General features: G+C 47.4%; 1 protein-coding gene across 1 annotated transcript; it reads right to left on the bottom strand.

Moving 5' to 3' along the window:
- Nucleotides 1–703: 703 nt before the first annotated feature.
- LOC128473021 (butyrophilin subfamily 3 member A2-like) lies at nt 704–22,727 on the bottom strand. The gene is made up of 5 exons (XM_053455045.1): nt 22,607–22,727; nt 7,330–7,375; nt 6,557–6,886; nt 5,584–5,862; nt 704–751 (listed from the first exon to the last, which is right to left on the bottom strand). The coding sequence occupies exons 1-5, from the start codon at nt 22,622–22,624 to the stop codon at nt 714–716; spliced, it is 711 nt and encodes a 236-aa protein (XP_053311020.1). The 5' UTR covers nt 22,625–22,727; the 3' UTR covers nt 704–713.
- Between the last annotated feature and the right edge of the window lie 4,863 nt (nt 22,728–27,590).

Raw genomic sequence — 27,590 nt, 5'->3', positions numbered from 1 at the left:
CCGGCTTCAAAGATGTTCCAAGAGGAGATGGAGGCAGAATGACCAAATGACTACCTGAATTACGCATGCCCCAAAAGTAGCCTTTTACCAGCCAAACAATCTGACAAACCCATGCATGTGGGGTATCGCTGTACTCAGGAGATGTTGCTGAACACATATTGGGGTGTTTGATACGGACATATACCAGAACCTGTATATTTATAAATAAATTACAATTTGTGAGAAAAGAAAAATGTAAAAAAAATTACGGTTACAAAGTGTAGTTGTATAATTGGTGCATGGAAAGGGTTAAAATGCCTGCATTTGAAATACCCTGGGGTGTCTATTTTTTTAAATATATGGTTTGATGGGGTTAAATTGAAGTAGCCGGCTTCAAAGATGTTCCCAAAGAGGAGATGGAGGCAGAATGACCAGATTTGGGAAAAAAGGTCTGGATAACGCTCATGGAGCGACCAGGCAGCAGGGGAGTGTTCTGTCAGGGCCCCACACTTGCCTGAAGCTGCCTGTTTGCTCCATGAGAGTGTCAGTACAGCGTTAACCCCTTCAATGCCGCAATCGTGGCACTTTATGAAAAAAAAGACAAAATCACTCTGTGGGAGACGGCAGCAGCAGCGCCCCCGCGATCACCACGATTGTGGCAACGTGGGGGCATTTTTTGAGATGGCGTACCAGGTACGTCCTGGTCTCAAAGGGGTTAACACTCTTCTTCTGTATTAGATCTCCTCCTTCAGGGTTATTGCGTGGTTGCCATCTGGAATGGAGAAAACACACAAAAGCTAAAATTAAAACATGTGGAAGACATCGAAAGTATAAATGTACATTTTTTTTAGAAGCCCTTTCTTTAGATTCAATTATTTTGATCGTATCATCTAATTTCCTATATACATAAAAAAAAAAAACTAAAAATATGGCATTTTTTTTTAAAAAAAACCACTGACTTATTTGAAAAATATTTTACTCAGCTACAAAAGCTAATAGAAAAACTACTAAACGGGTTCTATGTGTCCCGTGTTTAGAAATACCCAGTGTTATATAATATAAAAAATATGGGGGCAGAATTCTAAATTGAAAAAATGCACTCATTCCAAGTGTAGGCGTTTAGCAGCAGGAATATCACCTTAATATTTCAGAGATTACATCGCCTTCTCGAGTCAAGAAGGAATTTGTGCCCCTAGGTGGTAAAATTCTAATTCTAAGCTTAACCCCTTAAGGACAATAGGGGTTTTTACTCGTAGTATATTGTGGGACAATGGCTATTTTAACATTTTTCGGTGTTCCTGTTTAGCTGTGATTTTCTTCTTTCTCATTTCGTGCTCCCACACATATTATATATTGTTTTTTTCAGGACAAACAGGGCTTTCTTTAGATACCATTAATTTTATCATATCATCTAATTTACTATAAAAAAAATGATAAAATATGGGGATTTTTTGTTAAAAAATTACTTTTTCTCACTTTTTAAACAAAAAACTTTTACTCATCTGCAAAAACGAATGAAAAAACCTGCTAAATAGATTCTACTATTTGTCCTGAGTTTAGAAATACCCAATGTTTTTATGTTTTTTTGCTTTTTTCTGCACGTTATGGGGCAATAAGTACAGGTAGCGTTTTGCTATTTCAAAACCTTTTTTTCCAAATCTGGTAATTCTTCCCCCCATGTGCCATTTCGGGTCTCTTTGAAGCCGGCCAATGCAATTTACCCCATCAAGTCATATATTTTTAAAAACTAGACACCCCAAGGTATTTCACATGCTGGTAATTTAACCCTTTCCATGCACTAATTTTACCACCAGCCTTTGTGAAACTTTATGATAGTAAATTTTTTTGTATTTTTTTCACACACGTTGTACTTCAGGTATAAATTTATCGCTCCTGGTATATGTCCCTGTCAAACAACACCCCAATATGTGTTCAGTAACATCTCCTGAGCGCAGTGATACCCCACATGCATGGGTTTGTTGGGTTATTTGGGAGGTAAAAGGCCGCCTTTGTGAGGTGTGTATTTTTTGGCCATTTAGACATCTGGTCCTACTGCCCCCATGTCCCATATTTGGGACACCTTTGAACCCGGCCAATTCAATTTATCCCATCCACTCATGCATTTTTTAATACGAGACACCCTATGGGCATTTGTAATGCCAATATTTTTAACTCTTTCCATGCTGGAATTTTTGTAAAGATAAAGAATTTTAGGACTTGCTTATTAATTTTTTTTAAATTTTTTTTGGTGACAGTGGGGATTTTTATATGTTACCATATTATTTTTATTTTTTTAAACATTTTTTTTAATTTTTTTTTAATTTTTAATTTTTTTTTTTTTTACTAATCACTCATTAGTGAGCTGGGCTCCATTGACCTTGCATGGTTGGATGCAGTACCTGCATTCAACCTGCAGGAGGAGCTCGAGAGTTCACAAGAGGGTCTGGATAGACCCTCTATGAACTCAAATCTATTGTTAATGCCATCCTGTGAATGACGGCAACGTCATTCACAGGATGGCACTTGTGGTTGCTCTTCGGAGCAATCACAAGGTGATCGGGGGTCGGGGGCTAGTGTTGCTGATATGCCTCGATATCGAGGCATGTCAGTAACACCATTTATGCTTAGGAAGCGATTCAGATCGCTTCCTAAGCAGTTTTAGCCGGGCGCCGCCGCGATCTTTCATGATCGGTGCGGCGGCGGCCATTTTTCTTCCGGGGAGGGCTGCCGAGGGCTGCCCTCCCCGAATCCACGGTCAGCCTCACTTGTGAGGCTTCCGTGGATGCTGCAAAGCCGCCGATCGCGGCGAAAACGCCGCGATCGCGGCGATGCAGCTATTTAACGGCAGCCCGTACATGTACGGGCATTGTCGTTAACCCGTTGCACGGCAACCCCGTACATGTACGGGGATTGTCGTTAAGGGGTTAATTGAGGTGTTTTGCCTTCTTTTGAATCAAAAGCAGGTAGGATCTGTAGAAGGCACAAATAGTGAAAACAGAGATAAACAGGGACAGGCCGACGTCACATAGGTAGAAGGCAGGCAGGGGTTAAACAGGTGCAATCCAAGGTCACCGAGGCAGACAAAAGGTTAAACAAACAAACCAGGTATTGGGGTAGGAGGCAATGGAGAGTCGGGCAGGCACAGGGCTGGAAACCTGGGAGCTCAGGGGAAGGTACTGATGGGAACACAGCAAGGAACAATGTGCCATACACAGGAGGGCGAGAATACCTGAGCACCGGCATTGTGTTCACCTGGAGGCTTTAACCCCTTCAATCCCAGGGGTTTTTGGTACCTCAAAGCCCAGAGCAATTTTGCCATTTTTGGGGTATGTCGGTTTAGCGATTATTCTCTTTTCCTGTGAATAGTGACCCATGTAAACTATATATTGTTTTTTCAAGGAGAGATAGAGCTTTCGTTTGATACCATAGTTGGATGATTAGCTGAGAATTTAGAATGAGAAATTTAGTAAAAACATTTTCCCTCTGAATCCTCACAAAATTAGGTAAAGTGATGGAAAATCCCCTCCAAGTTTATTAATTCAGACGTCCTGATTTCAGAAAAACCTAATTTATATAGATTTTCCAGACTTTCCCAGCACCAGGGAGCATACTATAAGGTGTACAATTTTGTATAATTTTTATGCCTATGGCTTAATGGGTTTGGGTGTTGTGAACGGAGGCAGGAGGGTTATACTGGCTAGATGTTATGCTAGGGCAATGGGATGTAAGGTTTTTTTAAGCATTTTATTTACGGTATTGGCTCGGATATAGGCCGCCCCCGTATATAAGGGGCACCCTAAAAGTATGGTGCTTTTTTAAAGAAAAAGTTTTTTTCTTTAAAAAAGCACCAAAAAAACATGCTGCCACTCTGTCTCTCCCTCCCCCCCGAGATATGCTGCCACTGTCCCCCCCCCCCGAGAAATGCTGCCACTGTCGTCGTCGTCCCCCGACTTACCAGAGCAGACTCCCAGGTGTCTCGCGGGGCCGGCGGGGGACATCTACGCAATACAACTTCCGGTGCCGGCACTCAGCGGATGTGCTGGCACAGGAAGTTGTATACGCGTATTGCGTAGATGTCCCCCGCCGGGCCCGCAAGACACCTGGGAGTCTGCTCCGGTAAGTCTTGGGGGCAGAGGTAAAACGCATCGTGCGGACGGCACATCTGCACGATGTGCTTTAACAATCTCCCGTGACAGGACTCCCCCGTGGGAAGTGCTGGCAGGGGAGGCTGTCTGAGCGTAACAGAGAGTAGGATGCAGGTCCCCTGCACCGCTGCGGGGGATCTGTATCCTAAACCCGCTGCCTGCCCGGCGCCCGGAACTGCATGTCCCGGGCGTCGGGCGCTAGACCCCGAATATAGGCCGCACCCCCACTTTAAAGACTTAAGGTGGGGGGAAAAAGTGCGGCCTATATTCGAGCCAATACGGTATCTTTTTTTATATTTTTTTTTTAACTTTTTTTTATTTTATTTTTTTTAACATTTATTTGTATTTTTTATATATTTTTTTTTTTTTACACAGTAATGGTTAGAGGTCCTCCTAGGGACCTCCTGAACATGCCAGTGATGTCACGTCACCAGAATCAGGAATCTGCACACACTCCCCACAGGAACTCAGGTGCTTAGCTGTGCCAGGAAGGGCCAGCTCCCCAGTAAATCAAAATAGAAAAAGGCTCCAGGCACTCAAGGGTTCCATCAGGCAGATTTATTGAAGGAGATAGACAACAACGTTTCGACCTCACGATGAGGTCTTTATCAATGACATCACAATGACATCACAGCTCACATTATATTTTTTTTTTAGTATTATTTATATCATTATTTTAATGATTTATTTAATATTTTTTAAATGGTTTAACTTTTTTTTCTCTCCAGCTTTTCTGTTACAGGACGGGAGGGGGAGTAAGAGAGATGGTTTCTCACTCCCCTCCCCGCGATCCCCCTGCACCGATCGTCTCTGTGCCTCATCGGAGGGCAGGATATCCCCGCAGGGGATATCCTGTCCTCCGATGACCTTCCGAGTTACGGGTTACGCAGTTTGCAACTGCGCGATCCGGCACTTTCAACTGTAACAGCTTACTGGCTTTCATGCCAGAAGCTGTTACGGGAGATCGGGCAGCAGAAAGCCGGCGATGCCTGGTCTCCCGTGCAGCAGCAGGGATGTGTCCCTGGCGCTGCACGAAGGGCTGGACGTACCGGGACGTCCATAGGGGTTTCTTAGTGGGCGTTTTTTGGATGTCCAGGTACGTCTATAGGGGATTGAAGGGGTTCCTGGGCGCGATGTCACAGCTGGTGCGGTAGCCCCCATCCCAAACAATCTATACCCATCGAGGGTAAAGGGGATGCCGCTGGATACATGGAACGAAGCCCCTCCGCACACCCACGCCTCCCCTTACGGAGGGTTACAAGGTAGACGCCCGTCGCTAGATGACCCACGGCCTAGATGTTACGCGGACCTGTAATTCTACGCTGCCCGCCACAAACCCAGACTGTCTGACCTCGATTCCGTTTTGCCCCCCTTGGATTTGTGACGCGTTCGGACAATGATGATAAAAAAAACCAAAGTGTTAATTTGTGTTGAACCCATCTCATCGCAGACGCGTTACCTGAGATCACGGCCCGGACAGACCTCTTCAGCCTCCCCTCCTTGATTTGGCAGAAGTAATGGACGTTTTCCTCCACGTTGCTCTCTAACACAGACTCCACCGTCCGTCTCCCGTCGGGGAGGTCGCTCACGCTGGTTCTTGCGTATTCGGATAAGTCTTCGTGATCTCTGTTACTCCACTGAACGCGAGGATCCTTAAACCAGCCGGTGGCGGTACATTTCAGCTGCCTCTGGCCATCGACATACCTCAGCACAACCGCTGGGTCATTCGCCTCTAATCCTAAAAAGAGACCCCACAGTTACATGAGAGGACGCGCAGGACACCTTGCACTCTCTTCCACGTCTGTGAACCCCGCTGAGCCCCGAATTACGTCTTGTGATTGTGTTTTGGTTATTGTAGCAACTTTGACAAAATCTGAAGATTTGAACAAAATAAGACGATCACCTGGGGAGCGGAATTATTCGTTTATTATTATTAGAAAATCCCTTATGACTACAGATCCCTGCTCGTTTAATTATATAAATATATGTTGGAGGGTCTCGCGTGGCAGGGATTAAGCGACTATATGTAAAGCGATAATAAATATAATACATGGAAAAAACATAGAAATAGAAAATGAATAAATATAGTTAGTAATAAATAGCAACTAACTGATGAACGATTATATGGTGTGTGAGAGCGGTCTGTAGGCTTGTGGTGGAGAGTAAAGGAGATCGACCCGGAGAGCTCAGGCGTTAATAAACGTTCTGGCTGAATAGCATGACACGAAGAGGGCACGTAAGTTTTTTGCCCTGGCTCGTAGGTCCGAGGGGTGATTTTCCCGCCCCGGAGTGCCGGCATTTCCCGCAAACACGCAAAGAAGTCACGCGCTTTCCATTGTATGACGTGAGTTGCAGAGACTACGCCTGGCCGCAGCGCGGGGACGTTACGGACAATATGAGCTGCCGTGGGGGCGATACAGGACGCGACTTACTGTTAATCGTCAGTCTCGTCTCAATATCTCCGTGTCCCTTTGCGGTGGCCGCAGAGCAGATATAAACGCCTTCGTCACTGAAGTCCACGCGCTCCAGAGTGAGGTCCAGCTTCCCGTTAGACAGCCCAGGTATCGAGGTGCGACCCCGGAACTGAGAAGACTGGGCTTCCGACTTGTCTTGCCCGTTGAGGAGGCTGCGAACCACTAAGGGCTCCTCATTGACATCTTTCACGAAGAACCATGTAACCTGCAGATCATCTCTCCCCGACACGAAGGGGAATTCACACGGGAGGACGGCGCTTCCGTAAAAGGAGGCATTTTGCACGGAAGCTGTTTGTGGCAGACGAGACGGGGTTAATAATATAAATTATCGAAGCGGAAAGGCAAACAAACCAGATATCGGTATCCGGCACCAAATTATTATAAAGAACGATAAGCTGATTTTCATTGTTTAGATCTTTCCAGAAGTCATTCGGCAGACGACAGACCACCATGACCGACCCTCAAAACTCAAAGGGTTAAACCACCTGTCCGGTAGCAAAACAGAACATGCAAACAAGCAAAAAGGCTTGGCTTCAACCTCGGAGCCGACAAAGGAGCCAACACAGGTGGCCCTACTCCTGCCAGCTGGAGAGAAGGGTGCAGCAGCACAAATGCAATGAGAAGGGAAGGGAATTAAATGTTTGGAGACGTTTGGCTACCACTTATGATGTCACAGTGACCTCATCGCAGCCGGTATAATTGGTTTCTATAATAATTAATGTCTGGCTTACCTTCGGACTTCACGACGGACACGAGCAACAAAAGGCCCCCGGAAACCTGAAACAAGAAATATTCCGGCGTCAGTCCAGAGGACAAAAAAGGAACGTTGGTTCATTTTAACCCCTTAATGACAAAGCCTGTACATGTGCATTGTTTTCAATGGGTTTAGGGACCGCCCATTGTCCTTAAGGGGTTAATGCTCAAATCTGTACAAACATTTTGATGGATGTTATTTTGGGGGCCGGGATTATCTTTGGTAATAACATTTTATGGCTTTTGACATACATTTTTGTCACTTTTTTGAGTTAACCATTTCATTACCGGTCAACCACAAAAATGTTTCCGTAGACAAGAGCGCCACTGATGATTGATTGATCGAGACATTGGCTGAGAAACGTGCCAAGTCACATGACTAAGTCATTAATTATAATAAATAATAACGGGTGATGAGGATAACATAACCATGATTTATTCGCAAGGGGGCAAACTTTCTATGATGCAGAGGGGTCGGCGATGCAGATTAACGCTGATAAATGTAAAATAACGCACTTGGGACATAAAAATCCCAGCACAGCAGAGGCATCAGTAGCAGGAAGAGGGATCTGCCCCGTTTACAGATCTCTGGCCGGACCTCACCTGGGGTATTGGGGGCAGTTCCGGAGACCCCAACTCCAGAAGAACAATGACATTCTGGAGAGAGTTCAGAGGAGGCGACTACAATAATCTCAATATACCTCGCCTGGAGAAGAAAAGACAGAGGGGGATGGGAGAAAAGAGAGAGAAGAGAGACGTTTAAATCCATAAAGGGGTTAATAAAGAACAGGAGGGAAGAGTACCGTATTTGCTCGATTATAAAACGACCCCCCAAATCTGAATATTAATTTAGAAAAAAAAGAAAAAGCCTGAATATAAGACGACCCTATAGGAAAAAAGTTTTACCAGTAAATGTTAATTCATGTAAACTATTTTTTTTAATAAAAGATATGATTGAGAAAAATATTTTGGTTTTATTTCCTTCTATTTTCCAACCTGTCCCCCAGTTATGCACATCTGCCCCAGAAATGCCTTATACCCCCTATATGCCAATGTGCCCCATGGTATGCCTTTTGACCCCCTATGTGCCACTCTGCCTCCAGAAATTCCTTACACCCCTATATGCCACCCTGGCATTTAGAAGGTTAAAAGGCATATTATGGGGCAGAGAGGCATTTAGGGAGGTATAAGGCATTTCAGGAGGCAGAGTGGCGTATAGAGGGTTAAAATGCATTTCAGGAGGCAGAGTGGCGTTAAGGGGGTTAAAAGGCATTTCACAGAGCACTCTGCCTCCAGAAATGCCCTATGCCCCCATTTAAGACTCCCCCTCCCCCCCTCCTCCAAACTTACCGTACTTCTGAGTATCCTGTCATGTAGCTGGGGCAGCGGGTAGACTTCCACTGCACCCGGGAGGAGGTGTGGCTAGCAGCGGGGGTTGTTTGCGTCCGTCGCGCAGACCTTCCCCTGCTGTCAGAGATCAGAGTTCCCCGCACCGGTGCCGGGGGGGACAGGAGGATCCAGGTCCCCTGCAGCTGCGGGGGATCTGGATCTTAGTCGTCTCATAGTCAGACCTATTTGAGGTCTGATTATAAGACGACCTCGTCTTATAATAGAGCAAATACGGTATTTCAAAGGAGGAGAAAAAAGTTACAACAAGAGACCGGAATCTAACACTAGAGGATCAGAGACTGAGATGGAACGGAAGGAAGTTTTACTTTACTGAGAGGGTGGTGGATAAGTGGAACAGCATCCCGGCAGAAGTGGTAGAGGGTAATACAGCGAGGGTATTAAACATGCATGGGATAGACATACGGCTCCTGAATCTATGACAAGACCAACGACTGATTAAGGTCTTTACATCAGGAGAAACGGGGGCCAGACAGGGGCCGACTTGCCGGCAGGTTCTGTGTGTCTATGTTGTACATTTAAGACGTTATATGACAGAGAGGGAGCCGGGGAGAGGGGCTGCCGTCCGCTGCCATGAAACGGGGAAGATTCAGCTCGGCACAGACTGAGTTTACTTCACCGAGGGGCAGCAGAGAGAATCAACGCAAACGCATGCACACACACACACACATATACACATATATATATATATATATATATACACACACACACACACACACACTACATATATATATACCGTATTGGCTCGGATATAGGCCGCCCCCGTATATAGGCCCCACCCTAAAAGTTTGGTGCTTTTTTAAAGAAAAAGTTTTTTTCTTTAAAAAAAGCACCAAAAAAAACATGCTGCCACTCTGTCCCCCCCCCCGAGATATGCTGCCACTCTGCCCCCCCCCCGAGATATGCTGCCACTGTCCCCCCCCCGAGATATGCTACCACTGTCCTCCCCCCGAGATATGCTACCACTGTCCTCCCCCCGAGATATGCTACCACTGTCCTCCCCCCGAGATATGCTACCACTGTCCTTTCTCCCCCCCCCCGAGATATGCTACCACTGTCCTTCCCCCCCCCCCGAGATATGCTGCCACTGTCCTCCTCTGCCCCCCCCCGACTTACCGGAGCAGACTCCCGGGTGTCTTGCGGGGCCGGCGGGGGACATCTACGCAATACAACTTCCGGTGCCGGCACTAGATGTGCCGTCCCGGGCGTCGGGCGCTAGACCCCGAATATAGGCCGCACCCCCACTTTAAAGACTTAAAGTGGGGGGGAAAAGTGCGGCCTATATTCGAGCCAATACGGTATATATACACACACTACATATATATACACAGACACACACACTACATATATATATTGTGACAAACCCTGTAGCACGAGGGCCATAAACATCACAGTTAGGGGTCCTAAGCACAGTCCTCTAGGGCAATGAGAGTCAGGAACAGCAGCTTTGAACAAAATAGAGCTTTATTTTTAATCGCTCAAACCCTAAAACCAAATCATAAAAAGAAACACCTAGCTCCCACTTTGAGCCGTCTCTAACTGAACTATGCTGGCCCAGACTGACCGGCCTAATCACCCATTAACTCAACCTCCCTGCCAGACCCAGCTACGCCAGGCTCTGGAAAACCTTCCCCAGACAGCACACTCCAAGATGCCGCACTTGGCTCAGGGATGGGCTTCTTCAGGGCCTCTCCTTGCCCTGGGAGCGCAGGGAGCTTCCTCTTCCCCAACAGTCTCTCTGAGTATCAGGCTCCAGGGGATTTTAATGTCCAGCACCTGGGCCTGATGCCGGCCCCATAGGAATCCCGGACCGGATCCTGCAGATTTCTTGCCTCCTGGAAAAGCCGGCATGGAGTTTCCACAGAATGGGGGAATGGAGCATTGGCCCACCCTGCTCTCCAATTGCGCCACCCCAGGGACCCATATGTATAATCTGCATAGCAGCTGTACCCAGATGCCATGCCAATCAACTCCCTGGGGTTCACACTGTCACAATATATACACACACACACTACATATATTTATATATACACACACACACACACACACACACACACTGACTACATATATATATATACACACACTACATATATATATATACACACACACACACTACATATATATACACACACAGACACACACACACAACATATATATACACACACACACATACACTACATATATATATATATACATACACACACATATACACACACACACACACACACAACATATATATACACACACGCACACATACACTACATATACATATATATATATATATATATATATATATATATATATATATGTATACACTTGGCTTTTTGTGGCCATGAACATACCTTGTATTTGCCATTAACCATTTTTGCCCCTTGTGTATTAATACCCCAGCCAGCCCCCCCTTTAGTATTGATTAATGTGTATTGCCCCGCTTTGTGACTGTATGATTTATGTGTTGCCCCCAGCCAACCCCCATCCCTTGGGTATTGTTGCCCCCACCCCTTTTATAGTGGTTAATGTGATGCCCCCCCTTTAGTATTAATTCATGTGATGCCCAACCACCCTTTTGTCTGTTGATGCCCCCACTGCCATGTGTATTACCCCCAGCCACACACACACCCCAGTTTATATTGATTTTGTAATTTCAAAACCCAGCCCCCACTTTTGTATTATTTAAATTTTAATGATGTCCCAAAAGAATCCCCCCCTAAATATAGGTCCACTTTCCTCGAACCCCTATTTTTTTTTTTTGTTTTTTTAAATACTTACATTTTGGCTTTTCTTTTTTTCCCCGCTCTCCTCCGACGTGACGATCCTCTCCCCGTCACGAGGAACTCTTCATAACTCACTGAGACGCTGCCACTCAGCAGCACGGTGTGTGCACACGGCGGTCTTACCACCTCACGGCTGCACCACGTGAACGCTGGGCCAGTCCGCGGGCCAACGTTGACGTGGTGCGGCCGTGAGGTGGTAAGACCGTGTGCACGCTGGCCTTTTTCCCTTTTATTAGGCCGCCGGCTTGCACACACCGTGCTGCACCGTGAGTATTGAAGTCCAGCGGGCCGCACGCCGGACGCCCCTGACCTAGGCGCCAGGACAAAATTCTCACTCCCCATGGCGACCTGGCGCCATGGGGAGTGAGAATATATCCATATATAGTGTGTGTATATATATCCATATATGGTGTGTGTGTATATATATCCATATATGGTGTGTGTGTGTGTATATATCCATATATAGTGTGTGTATATATATCCATATATGGTGTGTGTGTGTGTGTATATATCCATATATAGTGTGTGTGTATATATATCCATATATGGTGTGTGTGTGTGTATATATATCCATATATGGTGTGTGTGTGTGTGTGTGTATATATCCATATATGGTGTGTGTGTGTATATATATCCATATATGGTGTGTGTGTGTGTGTGTGTGTATATATATCCCTATATGGTGTGTGTGTGTGTGTATATATTGTAGGGAACAGCTCACGCATGGGGCGGCAATGACAGTCTTCACACCGGTTTCAAACGTAAAGCGGGTTTATTTAGATGCTGTAGGCACAGAGGACCTTATAAACAAAACAAACTCTAAGCCTGTCCGGCTCTAACTAAACATCCGGATACCTCTCTACAAGCCAAGGTCTGGCACAAAGCAAAGTAAAGTAAATGGTTTTGCATGGGTAAAGCCTCATACCTGGTCGGCTGCAGCGCTGGCTGTAGCTGCTCCTTCCACCAGTTTCTCCTCTCTCTGCAAACCTAACAGCCCTCTCTTTTAAGGCTTCCTCCCCAGTAACGAGCTTAGGAAGCCTCACCTGAGAGCACCTGGGTTTGCTACCATGCCTGGCTGAGGTAACCAGGTGAGATATATATCCCATCAACCACTCTCCCATACACTTTACCACATATCCCCCCCGTCGACTCCAGACCAGAGGTCTGGACAGCGTCAGCAACCATACAGTACACCCTGGACAACGCATCCGCATTCCCATGTAACTTCCCTGGTCTATGCTCCACTGTAAATCTAAAATTTTGCAAGGAGAGAAACCATCTGGTCACTCTTGCATTTCTCTCCTTATTCTGTTTCATCCATGCCAGAGGAGCATGGTCAGTCACCAACACGAATTCCCGGCCCAGCAGGTAATATCTCAGGGACTCCAACGCCCACTTGATGGCGAGACACTCCCTTTCCACTATGGCATAATTTGCCTCTGCTGGGGTCAGTTTCCTACTCAGGTACAGCACTGGGTGTTCTTCCCCATTAACCACTTGCGACAAAACTGCTCCCAAACCTCTAGCAGACGCGTCTGTCTGAACCAGAAATGGTTTCCTAAAATCTGGAGAAACGAGCACTGGCTGGTCACATAGGGCAGACTTCAGACTCTGAAAAGCCTTCTCTGCCTCGGGGTTCCACTTTACCATCACTGACTTATCACCCTTCGTTAAGTCTGTCAATGGTGTTGCCATTGAGGCAAAGTTGGGCACGAACCGACGGTAGTACCCGGTTATGCCAAGGAAAGCCCTCACTTGTTTCTTTGTTACTGGCCTAGGCCAGTTCTGTATCGCCTCAATCTTATTGATCTGGGGTTTAACCAGCCCCCTACCAATGATATAACCCAGGTATCTTGCTTCCTCCAGACCCACTGCACATTTTTCAGGGTTTATGGTTAGGCCTGCATCACTAATGGAGTCTAACACGCCCTGTACCTTACAGAGGTGACTTTTCCAGTCAGACGAAAAAATTACCACATCGTCCAGGTAAGCAGCGGCATAATCACGATGCGGTCTCAAAATCAGATCCATCAGCCTCTGGAAGGTAGCAGGGGCCCCATGTAACCCAAATGGCATTACAACATACTGGAACAGGCCCTCTGGAGTGGAAAAGGCAGTCTTCTCTTTAGCCTCCTCAGTCAACGGTATCTGCCAATAGCCCTTTGTAAGGTCAAGTGTTGTGATGTACCTTGCCTTCCCAAGCCTCTCAACCAGTTCATCCACTCGGGGCATGGGGTACGCATCAAACTTTGAGACCTCATTTAATCTCCTGAAGTCATTACAGAACCTCCACGTCCCATTGGGCTTTGGGATTAGCACAATGGGGCTTGACCATTCACTAGTGGATTCCTCAATCACACCTAATTCAAGCATGCGCCTGACCTCAGAGGATACCGCCTCCCTACGTGCTTCTGGTATCCTGTATGGCTTCAGGTTCACTTTACTGTGAGGCTCAGTTTTAATATGGTGTTTTATGAGGTGGGTACGGCCAGGTAGGTCCGAAAACTTGCGTCTGTTTTCCTGCAGGAACTCCCTCACCTCCTGCTTCTGGGGCACTGACAGTGCCTCTCCTATTGTTACTGGGGGAACGGGTTGCCCCACTTCTTTGACCCCTGCCTGGGTTGCCCCCAAAGACTCCCGATCTTTCCACGGCTTGATCAGGTTTACGTGGTAAACCTGGAAGGGTTTTCTCCTGCCTGGTTGATGGACCTTGTAGTTCACCTCACTCACCTTCTCTACAACCTCATAGGGACCCTGCCACTTGGCTAAAAACTTACTTTCAACGGTGGGCACTAAAACCAGGACCCTGTCCCCAGGATTAAAGGCCCTCAACCTGGCAGATCTGTTATAAATTCTGCTCTGGGCCTCCTGTGCTCTTTGCAGATGCGTTTTAACTATAGGCATCACTGTCGCTATTCGGTCCTGCATCTGAGCCACATGTTCAATAACACTTTTATATGGGGTGGCCTCGGTCTCCCAAGTTTCTTTGGCAATATCTAACAAACCCCTTGGATGTCGGCCATAGACTAACTCAAAGGGGGAAAACCCTGTAGACGCTTGGGGCACCTCCCGGATAGAGAACATGAGGTAGGGTAATAGACAGTCCCAATCCCGACCATCCCTTTCTACCACCTTTTTTAGCATATGCTTGAGGGTTTTGTTAAACCTCTCAACTAACCCGTCTGTTTGAGGGTGGTACACTGAGGTACGGAGGTGAGTGATTTTAAACAACTTACACAGGTCTTTCATGACCCGTGACATAAAGGGCGTACCCTGGTCAGTAAGAATTTCTTTAGGGATCCCCGTGCGAGAGAACATGTAAAACAACTCCCTAGCAATATTTTTGGAGGCCATGTTTCTTAAGGGTACCGCCTCTGGGTACCGGGTAGCATAATCCAATACAACCAAAATGTATTGGTGTCCCCTAGCAGATTTGACAATGGGCCCTACCAAATCCATGGCAACTCTCTCAAATGGTACTTCGATGATGGGAAGTGGCACCAAGGGGCTACGGAAGTGTGGTGTTGGGGCACTTTTCTGGCATGTGGGGCATGACTCACAATACCTTTTTACTTCTTCATACACCCCAGGCCAATAAAACCTTTGGAGGACCCTCTCTTGCGTTTTATTAGTCCCCAAGTGCCCCCCAAACACATGGTTATGAGCTATGTCCAGCACCAGGTGTCGGTATGGTTTCGGCACCAGAAGCTGTTCCACAATTTCCGTGTTAACTTTGGTGACCCGGTACACTAGATCCCCATTCATGGCAAAATGTGGAAATTTCTGGTCAGCTTCGGGTTCCTGTGGTACCCCATTTACTACGGTGACATTTGCCCGTGCAGTTCCCAGAGTGGGGTCTCTCACTTGCTCGGTCCCGAAGTTACCCCGAGACATTTCTAAATCTAAGACCTGTTGGCCGGGTAGGGAAGTTTCTTCTTCTTCCTCCCCAGCTAACACCTGCAAGGGGAAAGAATCTTCACTATACATTTCAGGTGGGCCTACATCCTTTTCATCATGCCCCTTACTGGTATCATTGTTTCCAATGGCCATCTCACATGACCCATTATTTACAGGGAAGGGTACAGACTCTGCCGGAGTTTGTTCCCCCGCTGCAGAAACGTTCCCCCTTTTCCACAACTCCCAGAACAATGGGAAATCGCGGCCTAATATAACCGGATGCATAAGTCTTTTTACAACTCCGACTTCGTAGGTCACAGTTCCAGATGGGGTCACCAACTTAATGGGGGCCACAGGGTAAGCGACAATATCCCCGTGGATGCATAGCACTCTTATGTGCTTGTTCGGCACGTAGTCCATAGCCACAAGGCCGGCCCGAACCAAAGTCACCAGGCTACCCGAGTCCAAAAGTGCCTTCACGGAGCAGTCATTTATTGTCACCATACAAAAATGTGGCTCAGTCTCTGACTCTGGAATGGCTGCACAAACAGGTTCTGCAAATAGGGACTGACGCCGACTAGCGTCACACACCATGGGTTCGGAGTTAAGAGGGCAATAGGCGGCTATGTGTCCCCACTCGTGGCACCTCCAGCACTGGGGGGTCCCTGGCCTCTTTAGTAGGGAGCCCTTTCTAGGACTGTGGGGCCCCAGGGGTTCAGGATCAGTCTTTTGCCCTCGCCCAAACTCTAGAGCCCTGCTCTCGCTCACATTTTTCCATACACCTCCAGCTGGAACTCTCTTACCGAAAGATGTCGCGGGTCTGACGGTCTTGGAAGGTGTTGGTGCTGCAGGGACCTCACGGAGGAAGTCCTCGGTTGCTATGAACCTTTCCACCATGTTGACAAGCTGCTCAGCAGTTCTGGGGTCTCCATGCCCAACCCACCGTTGTAGCTCCGCCGGGAGGGCGCGGAAGTAGTGGTCCACTACCACCTTTTCCACCATCTGGGCTGGTGTAGTGGATTCTGGTTCCAGCCACTTACGTACAAGATGAATAAGATCATACATTTGGGACCTGGCAGGCTTGTCCATGGTGTATTTCCAACAGTGGACTCTCTTGGCCCGAACAGCGGGCGTAACACCCAGGCGAGCAAGGATCTCCATTTTTAGTTTTGTAAAGTCCCGGACATCCTGCTCCCCGAGGTCATAGTAGGCCTTTTGCGGTTCACCAGTCAGAAAGGGTGCAATCACTTCTGCCCACTCTGCAACTGGCAGTCTCTCTCTCTCCGCCACTCTCTCAAATACGGTGAGGTAGGCCTCAACGTCATCGTCGGGCGTCATTTTTTGTAAGCCCCGCTGAACGGCCCTCCTCACATCAACAGTCTCAAGGGGGCTTGCCTCCACTCGTTGGGGCTGAGCCACAACAGTCTCTCTGAGCGCAGCAATCTGCTCCATTAACAGGCGATTCGTTTCCTGTTGTTGGGCCATAGTCTGCTGTTGCGCATGTTGCAGGGATTCAAAAGCCTGCTCATGTCTCAGGTTAGCCTGTATCAGCTGTTTTATCACCTCCTCCATTGTGCCGGATGGGCCGTACAGTGCTGCAGCTTTCACTCAGGACATATGCTTCCGGCCCTTTAAATGTCCACAAATTTCAGATGCAGTGTTTTGTCATGCCGTTGCTCCACTTTGCCCGCATTCTCCACCAATTGTAGGGAACAGCTCACGCATGGGGCGGCAATGACAGTCTTCACACCGGTTTCAAACGTAAAGCGGGTTTATTTAGATGCTGTAGGCACAGAGGACCTTATAAACAAAACAAACTCTAAGCCTGTCCGGCTCTAACTAAACATCCGGATACCTCTCTACAAGCCAAGGTCTGGCACAAAGCAAAGTAAAGTAAATGGTTTTGCATGGGTAAAGCCTCATACCTGGTCGGCTGCAGCGCTGGCTGTAGCTGCTCCTTCCACCAGTTTCTCCTCTCTCTGCAAACCTAACAGCCCTCTCTTTTAAGGCTTCCTCCCCAGTAACGAGCTTAGGAAGCCTCACCTGAGAGCACCTGGGTTTGCTACCATGCCTGGCTGAGGTAACCAGGTGAGATATATATCCCATCAACCACTCTCCCATACACTTTACCACAATATCCATATATGGTGTGTGTATGTGTATATCCATATATGGTGTGTGTATGTGTATATCCATATATGGTGTGTGTATGTGTATATCCATATATGGTGTGTGTATACAGTATCTCCCAATAGCGAGTCCACCCCTCACATTGTTGTAAATATGTTATTATATCTCTCATGTGATAACGCTGAAGAAATGACTTCTCTGCTACAATGTAACGCAGCGAGTGTACAGCCTGTATAACAGAGTAACTTTACTGCCCCCTCAATATACCCCAACGCACAGCCATTAACCCCTCAATATACCCCAACACACAGCCATTAACCCCTCAATATACCCCAACACACAGCCATTAACCCCTCAATATACCCCAACACACAGCCATTAACCCCTCAAATATACCCCGACACACAGCCATTACCCCCTCAATATAACCCAACACACAGCCATTAACCCCTAAAATATAACTGAACACACAGCCATTAACCCCTCAATATAACCCAACACACAGCCATTAACCCCTCAATATAACCCAACACACAGCCATTAACCCCTCAATATAACCCAACAAACAGCTATTAACCCCTCAATATAACCCAACACACAGCCATTAACCCCTCGAATATAACTCAACACACAGCCATTAACCCCTCAAATATAACTCAACACACAGCCATTAACCCCTCAAATATAACCCAACACACAGCCATTAACCCCTCAATATAACCCAACACACAGCCATTAACCCCTCAAATATAACCCAACACACAGCCATTAACCCCTCAATATAACCCAACACACAGCCATTAACCCCTCAATATAACCCAACACACAGCCATTAACCCCTCAAATATAACTCAACACACGGCCATTAACCCCTCACATATAACATATTATAGAGGGGGGTGAGATATGTGCAGTGTAATCTTTCCATATTGTAAGATATTATACAGGGGGGTGAGATATGTGCAGTGTAATCTTTCCATATTGTAAGATATTATAGAGGGGGGGTGAGATATGCGCAGTGTAATCTTTCCATATTGTAAGATATTATAGAGGGGGGGTGAGATATGCGCAGTGTAATGTTTCCATATTGTAAGATATTATACAGGGGGGTGAGATATGTGCAGTGTAATCTTTCCATATTGTAAGATATTATACAGGGGGGTGAGATATGTGCAGTGTAATCTTTCCACACTGTAAGATATTATAGGGGGGTGAGATATGTGCAGTGTAATCTTTCCATACTGTAAGATATTATAGAGGGGGGGTGAGATATGTGCAGTGTAATCTTTCCATATTGTAAGATATTATAGGGGGGGTATTTGTGACATTACTGTTCTGTAATGGGGTCCAATGTGGGATTTTTGTAATGTATCCAGAAATGTTAGAAAACGTCATTTGCTGGAAAAGGTCTGTTATTTACCTTTAATTTGTTTAATAAAACGATATAATTTTGTAGATATGTGTATATGTGTGTGTGTATATGTAAAAACTCTGCCTAATCCAGTCATAATTGATGACTAGATTGTAAGCTCCCGGGAGCAGGGCCCTCTTCTCCTTTGCACCAGTTTGTTGTATGTGTTGTTGTTTATAAATTGTTCTTCTGACTGTAACAGCGCTGCGGAATCTATAAATAAATGTAATTGTATTATATCTTTATTATCACGTTTGCAGTTCTTATATGCCTAATGCTAATCTGAAACAAAAAGTGTCTGATGGCTTCACTGCTCGTGAGACTTCAGCGCACACCCCATACATGGAGATGGAGATATATATAGAGAGATATATATATAGAGATATATATATATATATATATATATATATATATATATATACATACACACTAGAGCTGAAACAACGAATCGATAAAATCGATAATAATCGATAACGGAAATCATCGATAACGATTTCCGTTATCGATTAATCGAGTGATCGATTCGTCGTTGGAGCACTAGGCTCCTTTTACTTACCTCCGCCAGCGTTCCCCGCTTCTGCTCCACGCTCTGCAGTCTCCGCCTTCTAGCTACGTGACGGATGTGACGCGCTTCAATCGAGTTCAATAAAGTTTTAAAAGTTTGAAGTGGAACGAGTCCGTAGCGGAGGTAAGTATTCTTTATGTCTATGTGCGAATCGCTCTGTGCGAGTGGCTCCATTCGCACAGAGCGATTCGCGGGGGTGGGGGTCCACGGCGGGGTGGGGGTCCACGGCGGGGTGGGGGTGGGGTTTCAGGGCAGGGTGTGAGTGTGGGTGCAGGGGAGAGTGGGGGTGCAGGGCAGAGTGGGGGTGGGGGGGCAGGCCAGGGTAGGAGACTGGGTGCAGGGCAGAGTGGGGGTGGGGATGCAGGGCAGGAGACTGGGTGCAGGGCAGAGTGGGGGTGGGGATGCAGGGTGTGAGTGTGGGTGCAGGGCAGAGTGGGGGTGGGGGGGTTAGGGCAGAGTGGGGGTGGGGGGGTTAGGGCAGAGTGGGAGACTGGGTGCAGGGCAGAGTGGGAGACTGGGTGCAGGGCAGAGTGGGGGTGGGGGGGCAGGGCAGAGTGGGGGTGGGGGGGCAGGGCAGAGTGGGGGTGCAGGGCAGAATGTGGGGGCAGGGCTGGGTGCAGGGCAGAGTTGGAGACTGGGTGCAGGGGCACAGTGCAAAGTGCTGGGTGCAAAGTGCCAGGGCTGGGTGCAAAGTGCCGGGTGCAAAGTGCCAGGGCTGGGGCAAAGTGCTGACTGCAAAGTGCTGGGTGCAAAGTGCCAGGGCTGGGTGCAAAGTGCTGGGTGCAAAGTGCTGGGTGCAAAGTGCCAGGGCTGGGGCAAAGTGCTGGGTGCAAAGTGCCAGTGCTGGGTGCAAAGTGCTGGGTGCAAAGTGCCAGTGCTGGGTGCAAAGTGCTGGGTGCAAAGTGCCAGGGCTGGGGCACAGTGTTGGGTGCAAAGTGCTGAGTGCTGGGTGCAAAGTGCCAGGGCTGGGTGCAAAGTGCTGGGTGCAAAGTGCTGGGTGCAAAGTGCTGGGTGCAAAGTGCATAAATATTGTGTGGGTTCTTGTACTTTGAAAATATTGTTTTTTATTACATTATAACAAAATAAGAATGTTAATGTAAATTTTAAGTTGTTTTTTAACATCCAGTTCATTAAATTCTTTTAAATAAACGAAAAATTTGCATATTGTTTTTTTTTATCCGATTAATCGATTAATCGAAAAAATAATCGGCCGATTAATCGATTATTAAAATAATCGTTAGTTGCAGCCCTAATACACACACATACATATACACAGCCAGCATTATATAGATACGGACATACAATCAGCGGATATATATATATATCTGTCTGCGCTTCTTACCCTAATAAAGTTGGCAACAAATATATAAACATAATATAAATGAGAGGTTTTGGTTATATTAATTGGCCAAAGCATATTCATATAACCAAAACCTCTCATTTATATTAAGTTTATATATCTGTTGCCAACTTTATTAGGGTAAGAAGCGCAGACAGTTTTTGTTTTTTGTATACATTGTACAGCCAATACACTGTTTTTGCAGCATGCTTACACCTGTTTGGTAGGCCTCGTATTACACATTTGTATTATTTGAGCCTGAGACTAGCTTAGCGCACCAAAATTTTTTCTTTTCCCTGTTTACACATATATATATCTCTATATCGGGATGTACTAAACAGAATTTTGGGATGATGGGATGATTGGCTGCAATAGTCACACACCTGTCATTCCATAGAACACAGCTATAATCCCACTTAATCTGAGTTTTAGATCACATGTGTGTGCTAGGGGAGTCTGTGTGCCAAAGATCTAAATGCTATTTCTTAAGCTTTTATTTAAAAATCAATTATTCTTTTCCCTTCCATTATAGTCTATGGGCATTCCTCCCCATTATAGTCTATAGGCATTCCTCCCCATTATAGTCTATAGGCATTCCTCCCCATTATAGTCTATAGGCATCCCTCCCCATTATAGTCTATGGGCATCCCTCCCCATTATAGTCTATGGGCGTTCCTCCCCATTATAGTCTACGGGCATCCCTCCCCATTATAGTCTACGGGCATCCCTCCCCATTATAGTCTATGGGCATTCCTCCCCATTATAGTCTACGGGCATCCCTCCCCATTATAGTCTATGGGCATTCCTCCCCATTATAGTCTATGGGCATTCCTCCCCATTATAGTCTATGGGCATCCCTCCCCATTATACTCTATGGGCATCCCTCCCCATTATACTCTATGGGCATCCCTCCCCATTATAGTCTATGGGCATCCCTCCCCATTATAGTCTATGGGCATCCCTCCCCATTATAGTCTATGGGCATCCCTCCCCATTATAGTCTATGGGCATTCCTCCCCATTATAGTCTATGGGCATTCCTCCCTATTATAGTCTATGGGCATCCCTCCCCATTATAGTCTATGGGCGTTCCTCCCCATTATAGTCTATGGGCATCCCTCCCCATTATAGTCTATGGGCATCCCTCCCCATTATAGTCTATGGGCATTCCTCCCCATTATACTCTATGGGCATTCCTCCCCATTATAGTCTATGGGCATTCCTCCCCATTATACTCTATGGGCATTCCTCCCCATTATACTCTATGGGCATTCCTCCCCATTATACTCTATGGGCATTCCTCCCCATTATACTCTATGGGCATTCCTCCCCATTATACTCTATGGGCATTCCTCCCCATTATACTCTATGGGCATTCCTCCCCATTATACTCTATGGGCATTCCTCCCCATTATACTCTATGGGCATTCCATTTTGTCATTCGTTTTAGTATGTCCCGTTTAGAGACAGACCTCCCCACAGCGGTGCCTCCAGTTTTCATATTTAGGGGGGGCAAATGGGGACAGAGACTCGGGCAGCCTCTCTCGCGCGCGCCACTCATTGTCATTCACACAATCATTTTATCACGGAGACCGAAGAAACTTCAGCCCTGTCCCGGCAGCTGGGGCACTATTGCCCGTCGAAGCGATCAAAGGGCTCGTGGGGCTCCTTTTGCGATCAGGGGCAAGTCGTGGCGGGGGCAGCCCTAGAAATACTCCGAAAACCGGACTTACCCAGAGCAGACCGGCCATTCCAACTAGCAATGAAAGCGCGGCCGGCCGGACCAACGCAGTCAGCTGACGAAATCAGGCAATTTGGGTAACGGATACCGCGCGGTAAGCGAGTCCCTTTCTGTGTGCGAGTCCCGTTCTGCGCAGAGAGATGCGACTGCTGTGCGCGTTCACTGTCTGTCAGATGGGGGCTGATACCCCTCCCTTGGGAGGTCTTTTCGGTAGCTCTGCCCCTCCCCTCCCTTTCCCTCCCTTCCCACGGTCTGGCCTATGTATCCTGTACGCAGCGGAACCAGCGCAGGCTTCTGATGGGCAGCCGGGAGACGCGAGGAGCCGTCAGGGAAGAGGGTATTTGATGCGGTCCCGCATAAAAGGCTGCTCTATAAATACAGAAATAGGCTTCGGGGGAAATGTCTGTCTGTGGATCTGAAATCGGCTGAAAGACAACGCAGAGGGTTGTTGTGAATGGAAGTTTCTCAGCCGGTACGCAGGTATTAAGTGGAGGCCTCAGGGGTCTCTTTTTATTTAGAAAGCTGCATTGAGAGCCGCGTCACAGGTTTTCTGATGACACAAAATTAGGCCGGGTAATTCAGACTAATCTGCATGTTTCTTCTTTGCAGTAGGATTTAGAGTTGGGGACGGGGCGAGTGGCAGATGAGGTTCAGCATAGACCAGGGGCGTCCAACGTGCGGCCCGCAGACCAAATGCAGCCCACTGGACTTTAAGCGGAGCGCCAGCAGAGGCGGTCTTACAGCCGTCAGTGTGGCAGAACCTGTCCTGGTGTGCATGGGTTTGGGTGTCGGTGTGGTAGAGCCTGTCCTGGTGTGTGTGTGTTTGTGGGTCGGTGTGGCAGAACCTGTCCTGGTGTGCATGGGTTTGGGTGTCGGTGTGGTAGAGCCTGTCCTGGTGTGTGTGGGTTTGTGGGTCGGTGTGGCAGAGCCTGTCCTGGTGTTTGTGGGTCGGTGTGGCAGAGCCTGTCCTGGTGTGTGTGGGTTTGTGGGTCGGTGTGGCAGAGCCTGTCCTGGTGTGTGTGGGTTTGTGGGTCGGTGTGGCAGAGCCTGTCCTGGTGTGTGTGTGTTTGTGGGTCGGTGTGGCAGAGCCTGTCCTGGTGTGTGTTTGTGGGTCGGTGTGGCAGAGCCTGTCCTGGTGTGTGTGGGTTTGTGGGTCGGTGTGGCAGAGCCTGTCCTGGTGTGTGTGGGTTTGGGGGTCAGTGTGGCAGAGCCTGTCCTGGTGTGTGTGTATTTGTGGGTCGGTGTGGCAGAGCCTGTCCTGGTGTGTGTGGGTTTGGGGGGTCGGTGTGGCAGAGCCTGTCCCGGTGTGTGTTTGTGGGTCGGTGTGGCAGAGCCTGTCCTGGTGTGTGTGTGTTTGGGGGGTCGGTGTGGCAGAGCCTGTCCCGGTGTGTGTTTGTGGGTCGGTGTGGCAGAGCCTGTCCTGGTGTGTGTGGGTTTGGGGGGGTCGGTGTGGCAGAACCTGTCCTGGTGTGTATTTGGTCATCTGTTTCCTGGCACTTTACTAACTGTAGGAATAAATTGAACTATTTATCTGGAGATAAAACGCCCTCCTGAATTTGTCGTCACTTCAGAGGACAAAACTTTCTAGGCCCAGAAATCAGTGAGAGGAAAAGTGAAGGTTTTGTGTTATTTACTTTATTTCAATCTGCATATCTTATTAAAAAGGATTAGTGGCAGTAAATTGTGGCTTCAGGCGTCCCGTGTATGATGATTTTTTTAGTGTACTGATTACTCCCAATCCCATCACATAAATTTCTATCTTGTATTATGAGCTGAGCGCTGATGTCATCTTCATCCGGTACACAACGATGCCGAGGAGTTAAGATTCTATTTTATTTATTTCCATAAAATGGCCACCAAAATCCTCAGCACCGATCAACTCGGCGTGCCCCAGCCGGCCCGTACCCGCGGCGTGCCCCAGCCGGCCCGTACCCGCGGCGTGCCCCAGCCGGCCCGTACCCGCGGGGTGCCCCAGCCGGCCCGTACCCGCGGGGTGCCCCAGCCGGCCCGTACCCGCGGCGTGCCCCAGCCGGCCCGTACCCGCGGCGTGCCCCAGCCGGCCCGTACCCGCGGCGTGTCCCAGCCGGCTCGTAGCCACAGTGTGCGTCAGCGCTTGGGGCGGCAACGTGCCGCCTGGAGCAATTGCCCCACTCTGCTCCATGGTCGGGCCGGCCCTGAGTGCGGTTTTATTTGGCTAAACTTGTTTTAGATGGTTTGTGGACAGACTTTGTTTTGCTGTTTAAGTCATTTAGTATTGATGGAATTACATATAAAAGTTGATCAAAAAAACGTTTCCACTGCATTTTTCCATTATCGTCAAATTAACCCTGTATTAATAGACTTGACAACAGTGCTCAATGCCAGCGAGCAGCTGCGAGGGCCAATAAGGTTTTGGCATGTATATAACGGGATATTATCCACCTCTTTACAGGTCATTGGTAAGACCTCACCCTGCATACGCGGTACAATTCTGGGCACCGGTCCTTAAAAAGGAAATTATGGAATTAGAAAAAGTGCAAAGGAGGAAAACAAAATGAATAAGGGGATTGGGAGATACTCGTTATGGAGGGACACTAAAAAAGTTACAATTACCGTATTTGCTCGATTATAAGACAAGGTTTTTTTCAGAGCAAATGCTCTGAAAAATACCCCTCGTCTTCTAATCGGGGTCGTCTTCTAATCAGACCTCAAATAGAGGTCTGATTAGGAGACTAAGATCCAGATCCCCCGCACCGCTGCAGGGGACCTGGATCCTCCTGTCTCACCCCCCCCCTCCTCATACAAACACTTACCGGTGCTTCCTGCTGTGTTGCCGGGGCAGCGGGTTGACGTCTACGCGATCCGCGTAGACAACGTCCGCTGCAGCCGGAAGGAGGTGTGGCTAGCAGCGGGGGTTGTCTGCGTCCGTCCCGTAGACCTTCCCCGACTGTCAGAGATCAGAGTGCGGCACCGGTGCGGGGAACTCTGATCTCTGACAGCCGGGGAAAGTATACGCGACGGACGCAGACAAACCCCGGCTGCCAACTCCACCTCCTTCCGGCTGCAGCGGAAGCCGACATCAACCCGCTGCCCCGGCTGGAAGCACCGGTGAGAGAGGGGGAAGGGGGGTGAGAGAGGGGGGCGGAGAGAGAGTGTGTGTGTTAGTTAAATGGGGGTATAGGGTGTGTGTGTGTGTTAAATGGGGGCATAGGGCATTTCTGGAGTGGCGTTAAGGGGGCATTTAATAGAGCACTCTGCCTCCTGAAATGCCTTATACCTCCCTATATGCCACTCTGCCCCATAATATGCCTTTTAACCCCCTAAATGCCAGAGTGGCATATAGGGGTATAAGGCATTTCTGGAGGCAGAGTGCTCTATACAATGCCTTTTAACTCCCTTAACCCCTTGATGACAATTGACGTGCCAGGACCGGCACGTCTTTAAACGGGTGCAGAAAGCGAACTATTTTCGCTTTGTGCACCGAAACGGCGTTGCTGTAATGCCTCGACCTCGAGGCATTCAGCAACGCCACGATTGGCACCAGGGGCCATGTCTGGCCCCTCCCCGGGGCGTCAACATCCGCCATACTTTGTATGGCGGCGGACGCCCGTTTTAAAAGCGTTTAGGAGGCGATCAACGATCGCCTCCTAAACTTAAATGGTGTCGCTGGAATGCCTCGATCAGGAGGCATCCAGCGACACCAAACACTTACCTTGGGATGGACTGTGACCGCTCCAGAGAGCGGTCACAGCCGCCGCTGCAGGTGATCTTCGCCATCAAGCAAGATGGCGGCCGCCCTGTAAAAAAAACAATAAAGACTAAAAAGTTCGCTAGACGGTCTCCAGACCCTCTAGAGAACTCTGGCTCCACTTGCAGGTTGAATACAGGTACTGCATTCAACCATGCAAGTCAATGGAGCTCAGCTTTCTAGTAAAAATAAATTAAAAATAAAATAAAATTAATAATAATTAGAAAAAAAATAGTAAAAAAAACAGTAAAATGTAAAAATAATTTCCCACTGATGTCACTATCAGGGGAACCTTCAAGTTGAAAAAAAATGTAAAAAAAAGGCAAAAAAAATATATATATATATATAAAAAATATATTTTTGTGAGCAAGTCCTAAAATTAGCATATTAGCTTAAAACAATTCTCGCATGGAAAGAGTTAAAATACTGGCATATTAAATGCCCATGGGGTGTCTACTTTTAAAAAATGTATGATTTGATGGGGTAAATTGGCCGGCTTCAACAATGTCCCAATTAACAAGGGGGGAAGGATGGCCACACATCTAATTTCCAATTAAAAAAAATGCACACATACCAAATGTGGCCTTTTAGTTCCCCCAAAAAATGACAAACCCATGCACGTGGGGTATCACTGCACTCAGGAGATGTTGCTGAACACATATTGGGGTGTCGTGTGACAGCGGCATATACCAGGAGCTGTAAATTCATACATAAAGTAGGTGTGTGTGGGAAAAATACACACAAAAGAATACTACTGCAAACTTTGAAACAATGCTGGTGGTAAAATGTGTGCATGCAAAGAGTTAAAATACCAGCATTTAAAATACACTGTGGTGTCTAGTTTTCAAAAATATATGGTTTTGTTGGGCACACTGAAATGGCCCGGCTCAAAGATGTACTAAATAGGGCATGGGCAGTGCATCCCCAAATGCCAAAGTTCAACATTGAAAAATGTGCATGCCCCAAATGTGGCCCTTTTGCCCCCAAACAGCCAGACAAAATCATTCATGTGGGGTATCGCTGTACTCAGGAGATGTTGCTGAACACATATTGGGGTGTTTTATGATAGTGACATATACCAGGACCTGTTAATTTATACCTGAAGTAAAATGTGTGTGACAAAACAAATGCAAAAAAATTACTACCATAAAGTTTGACAAAGGCTGATGGTAGAATTAGTGCTTGGAAAGGGTTAAAATACTAGCATTTGGAATACCCTGGGCTGTCTAGTTTTCAAAAATATATGACT

This window comes from Spea bombifrons, chromosome 2 (genome assembly GCF_027358695.1).
Source record: "Spea bombifrons isolate aSpeBom1 chromosome 2, aSpeBom1.2.pri, whole genome shotgun sequence".
In the NCBI taxonomy this organism is placed as follows: Eukaryota; Metazoa; Chordata; class Amphibia; order Anura; family Pelobatidae; genus Spea; species Spea bombifrons.
The sequence above is the reverse complement of the archived record's forward strand: the minus strand, read 5'-3'. Positions and strand labels throughout refer to the sequence as shown.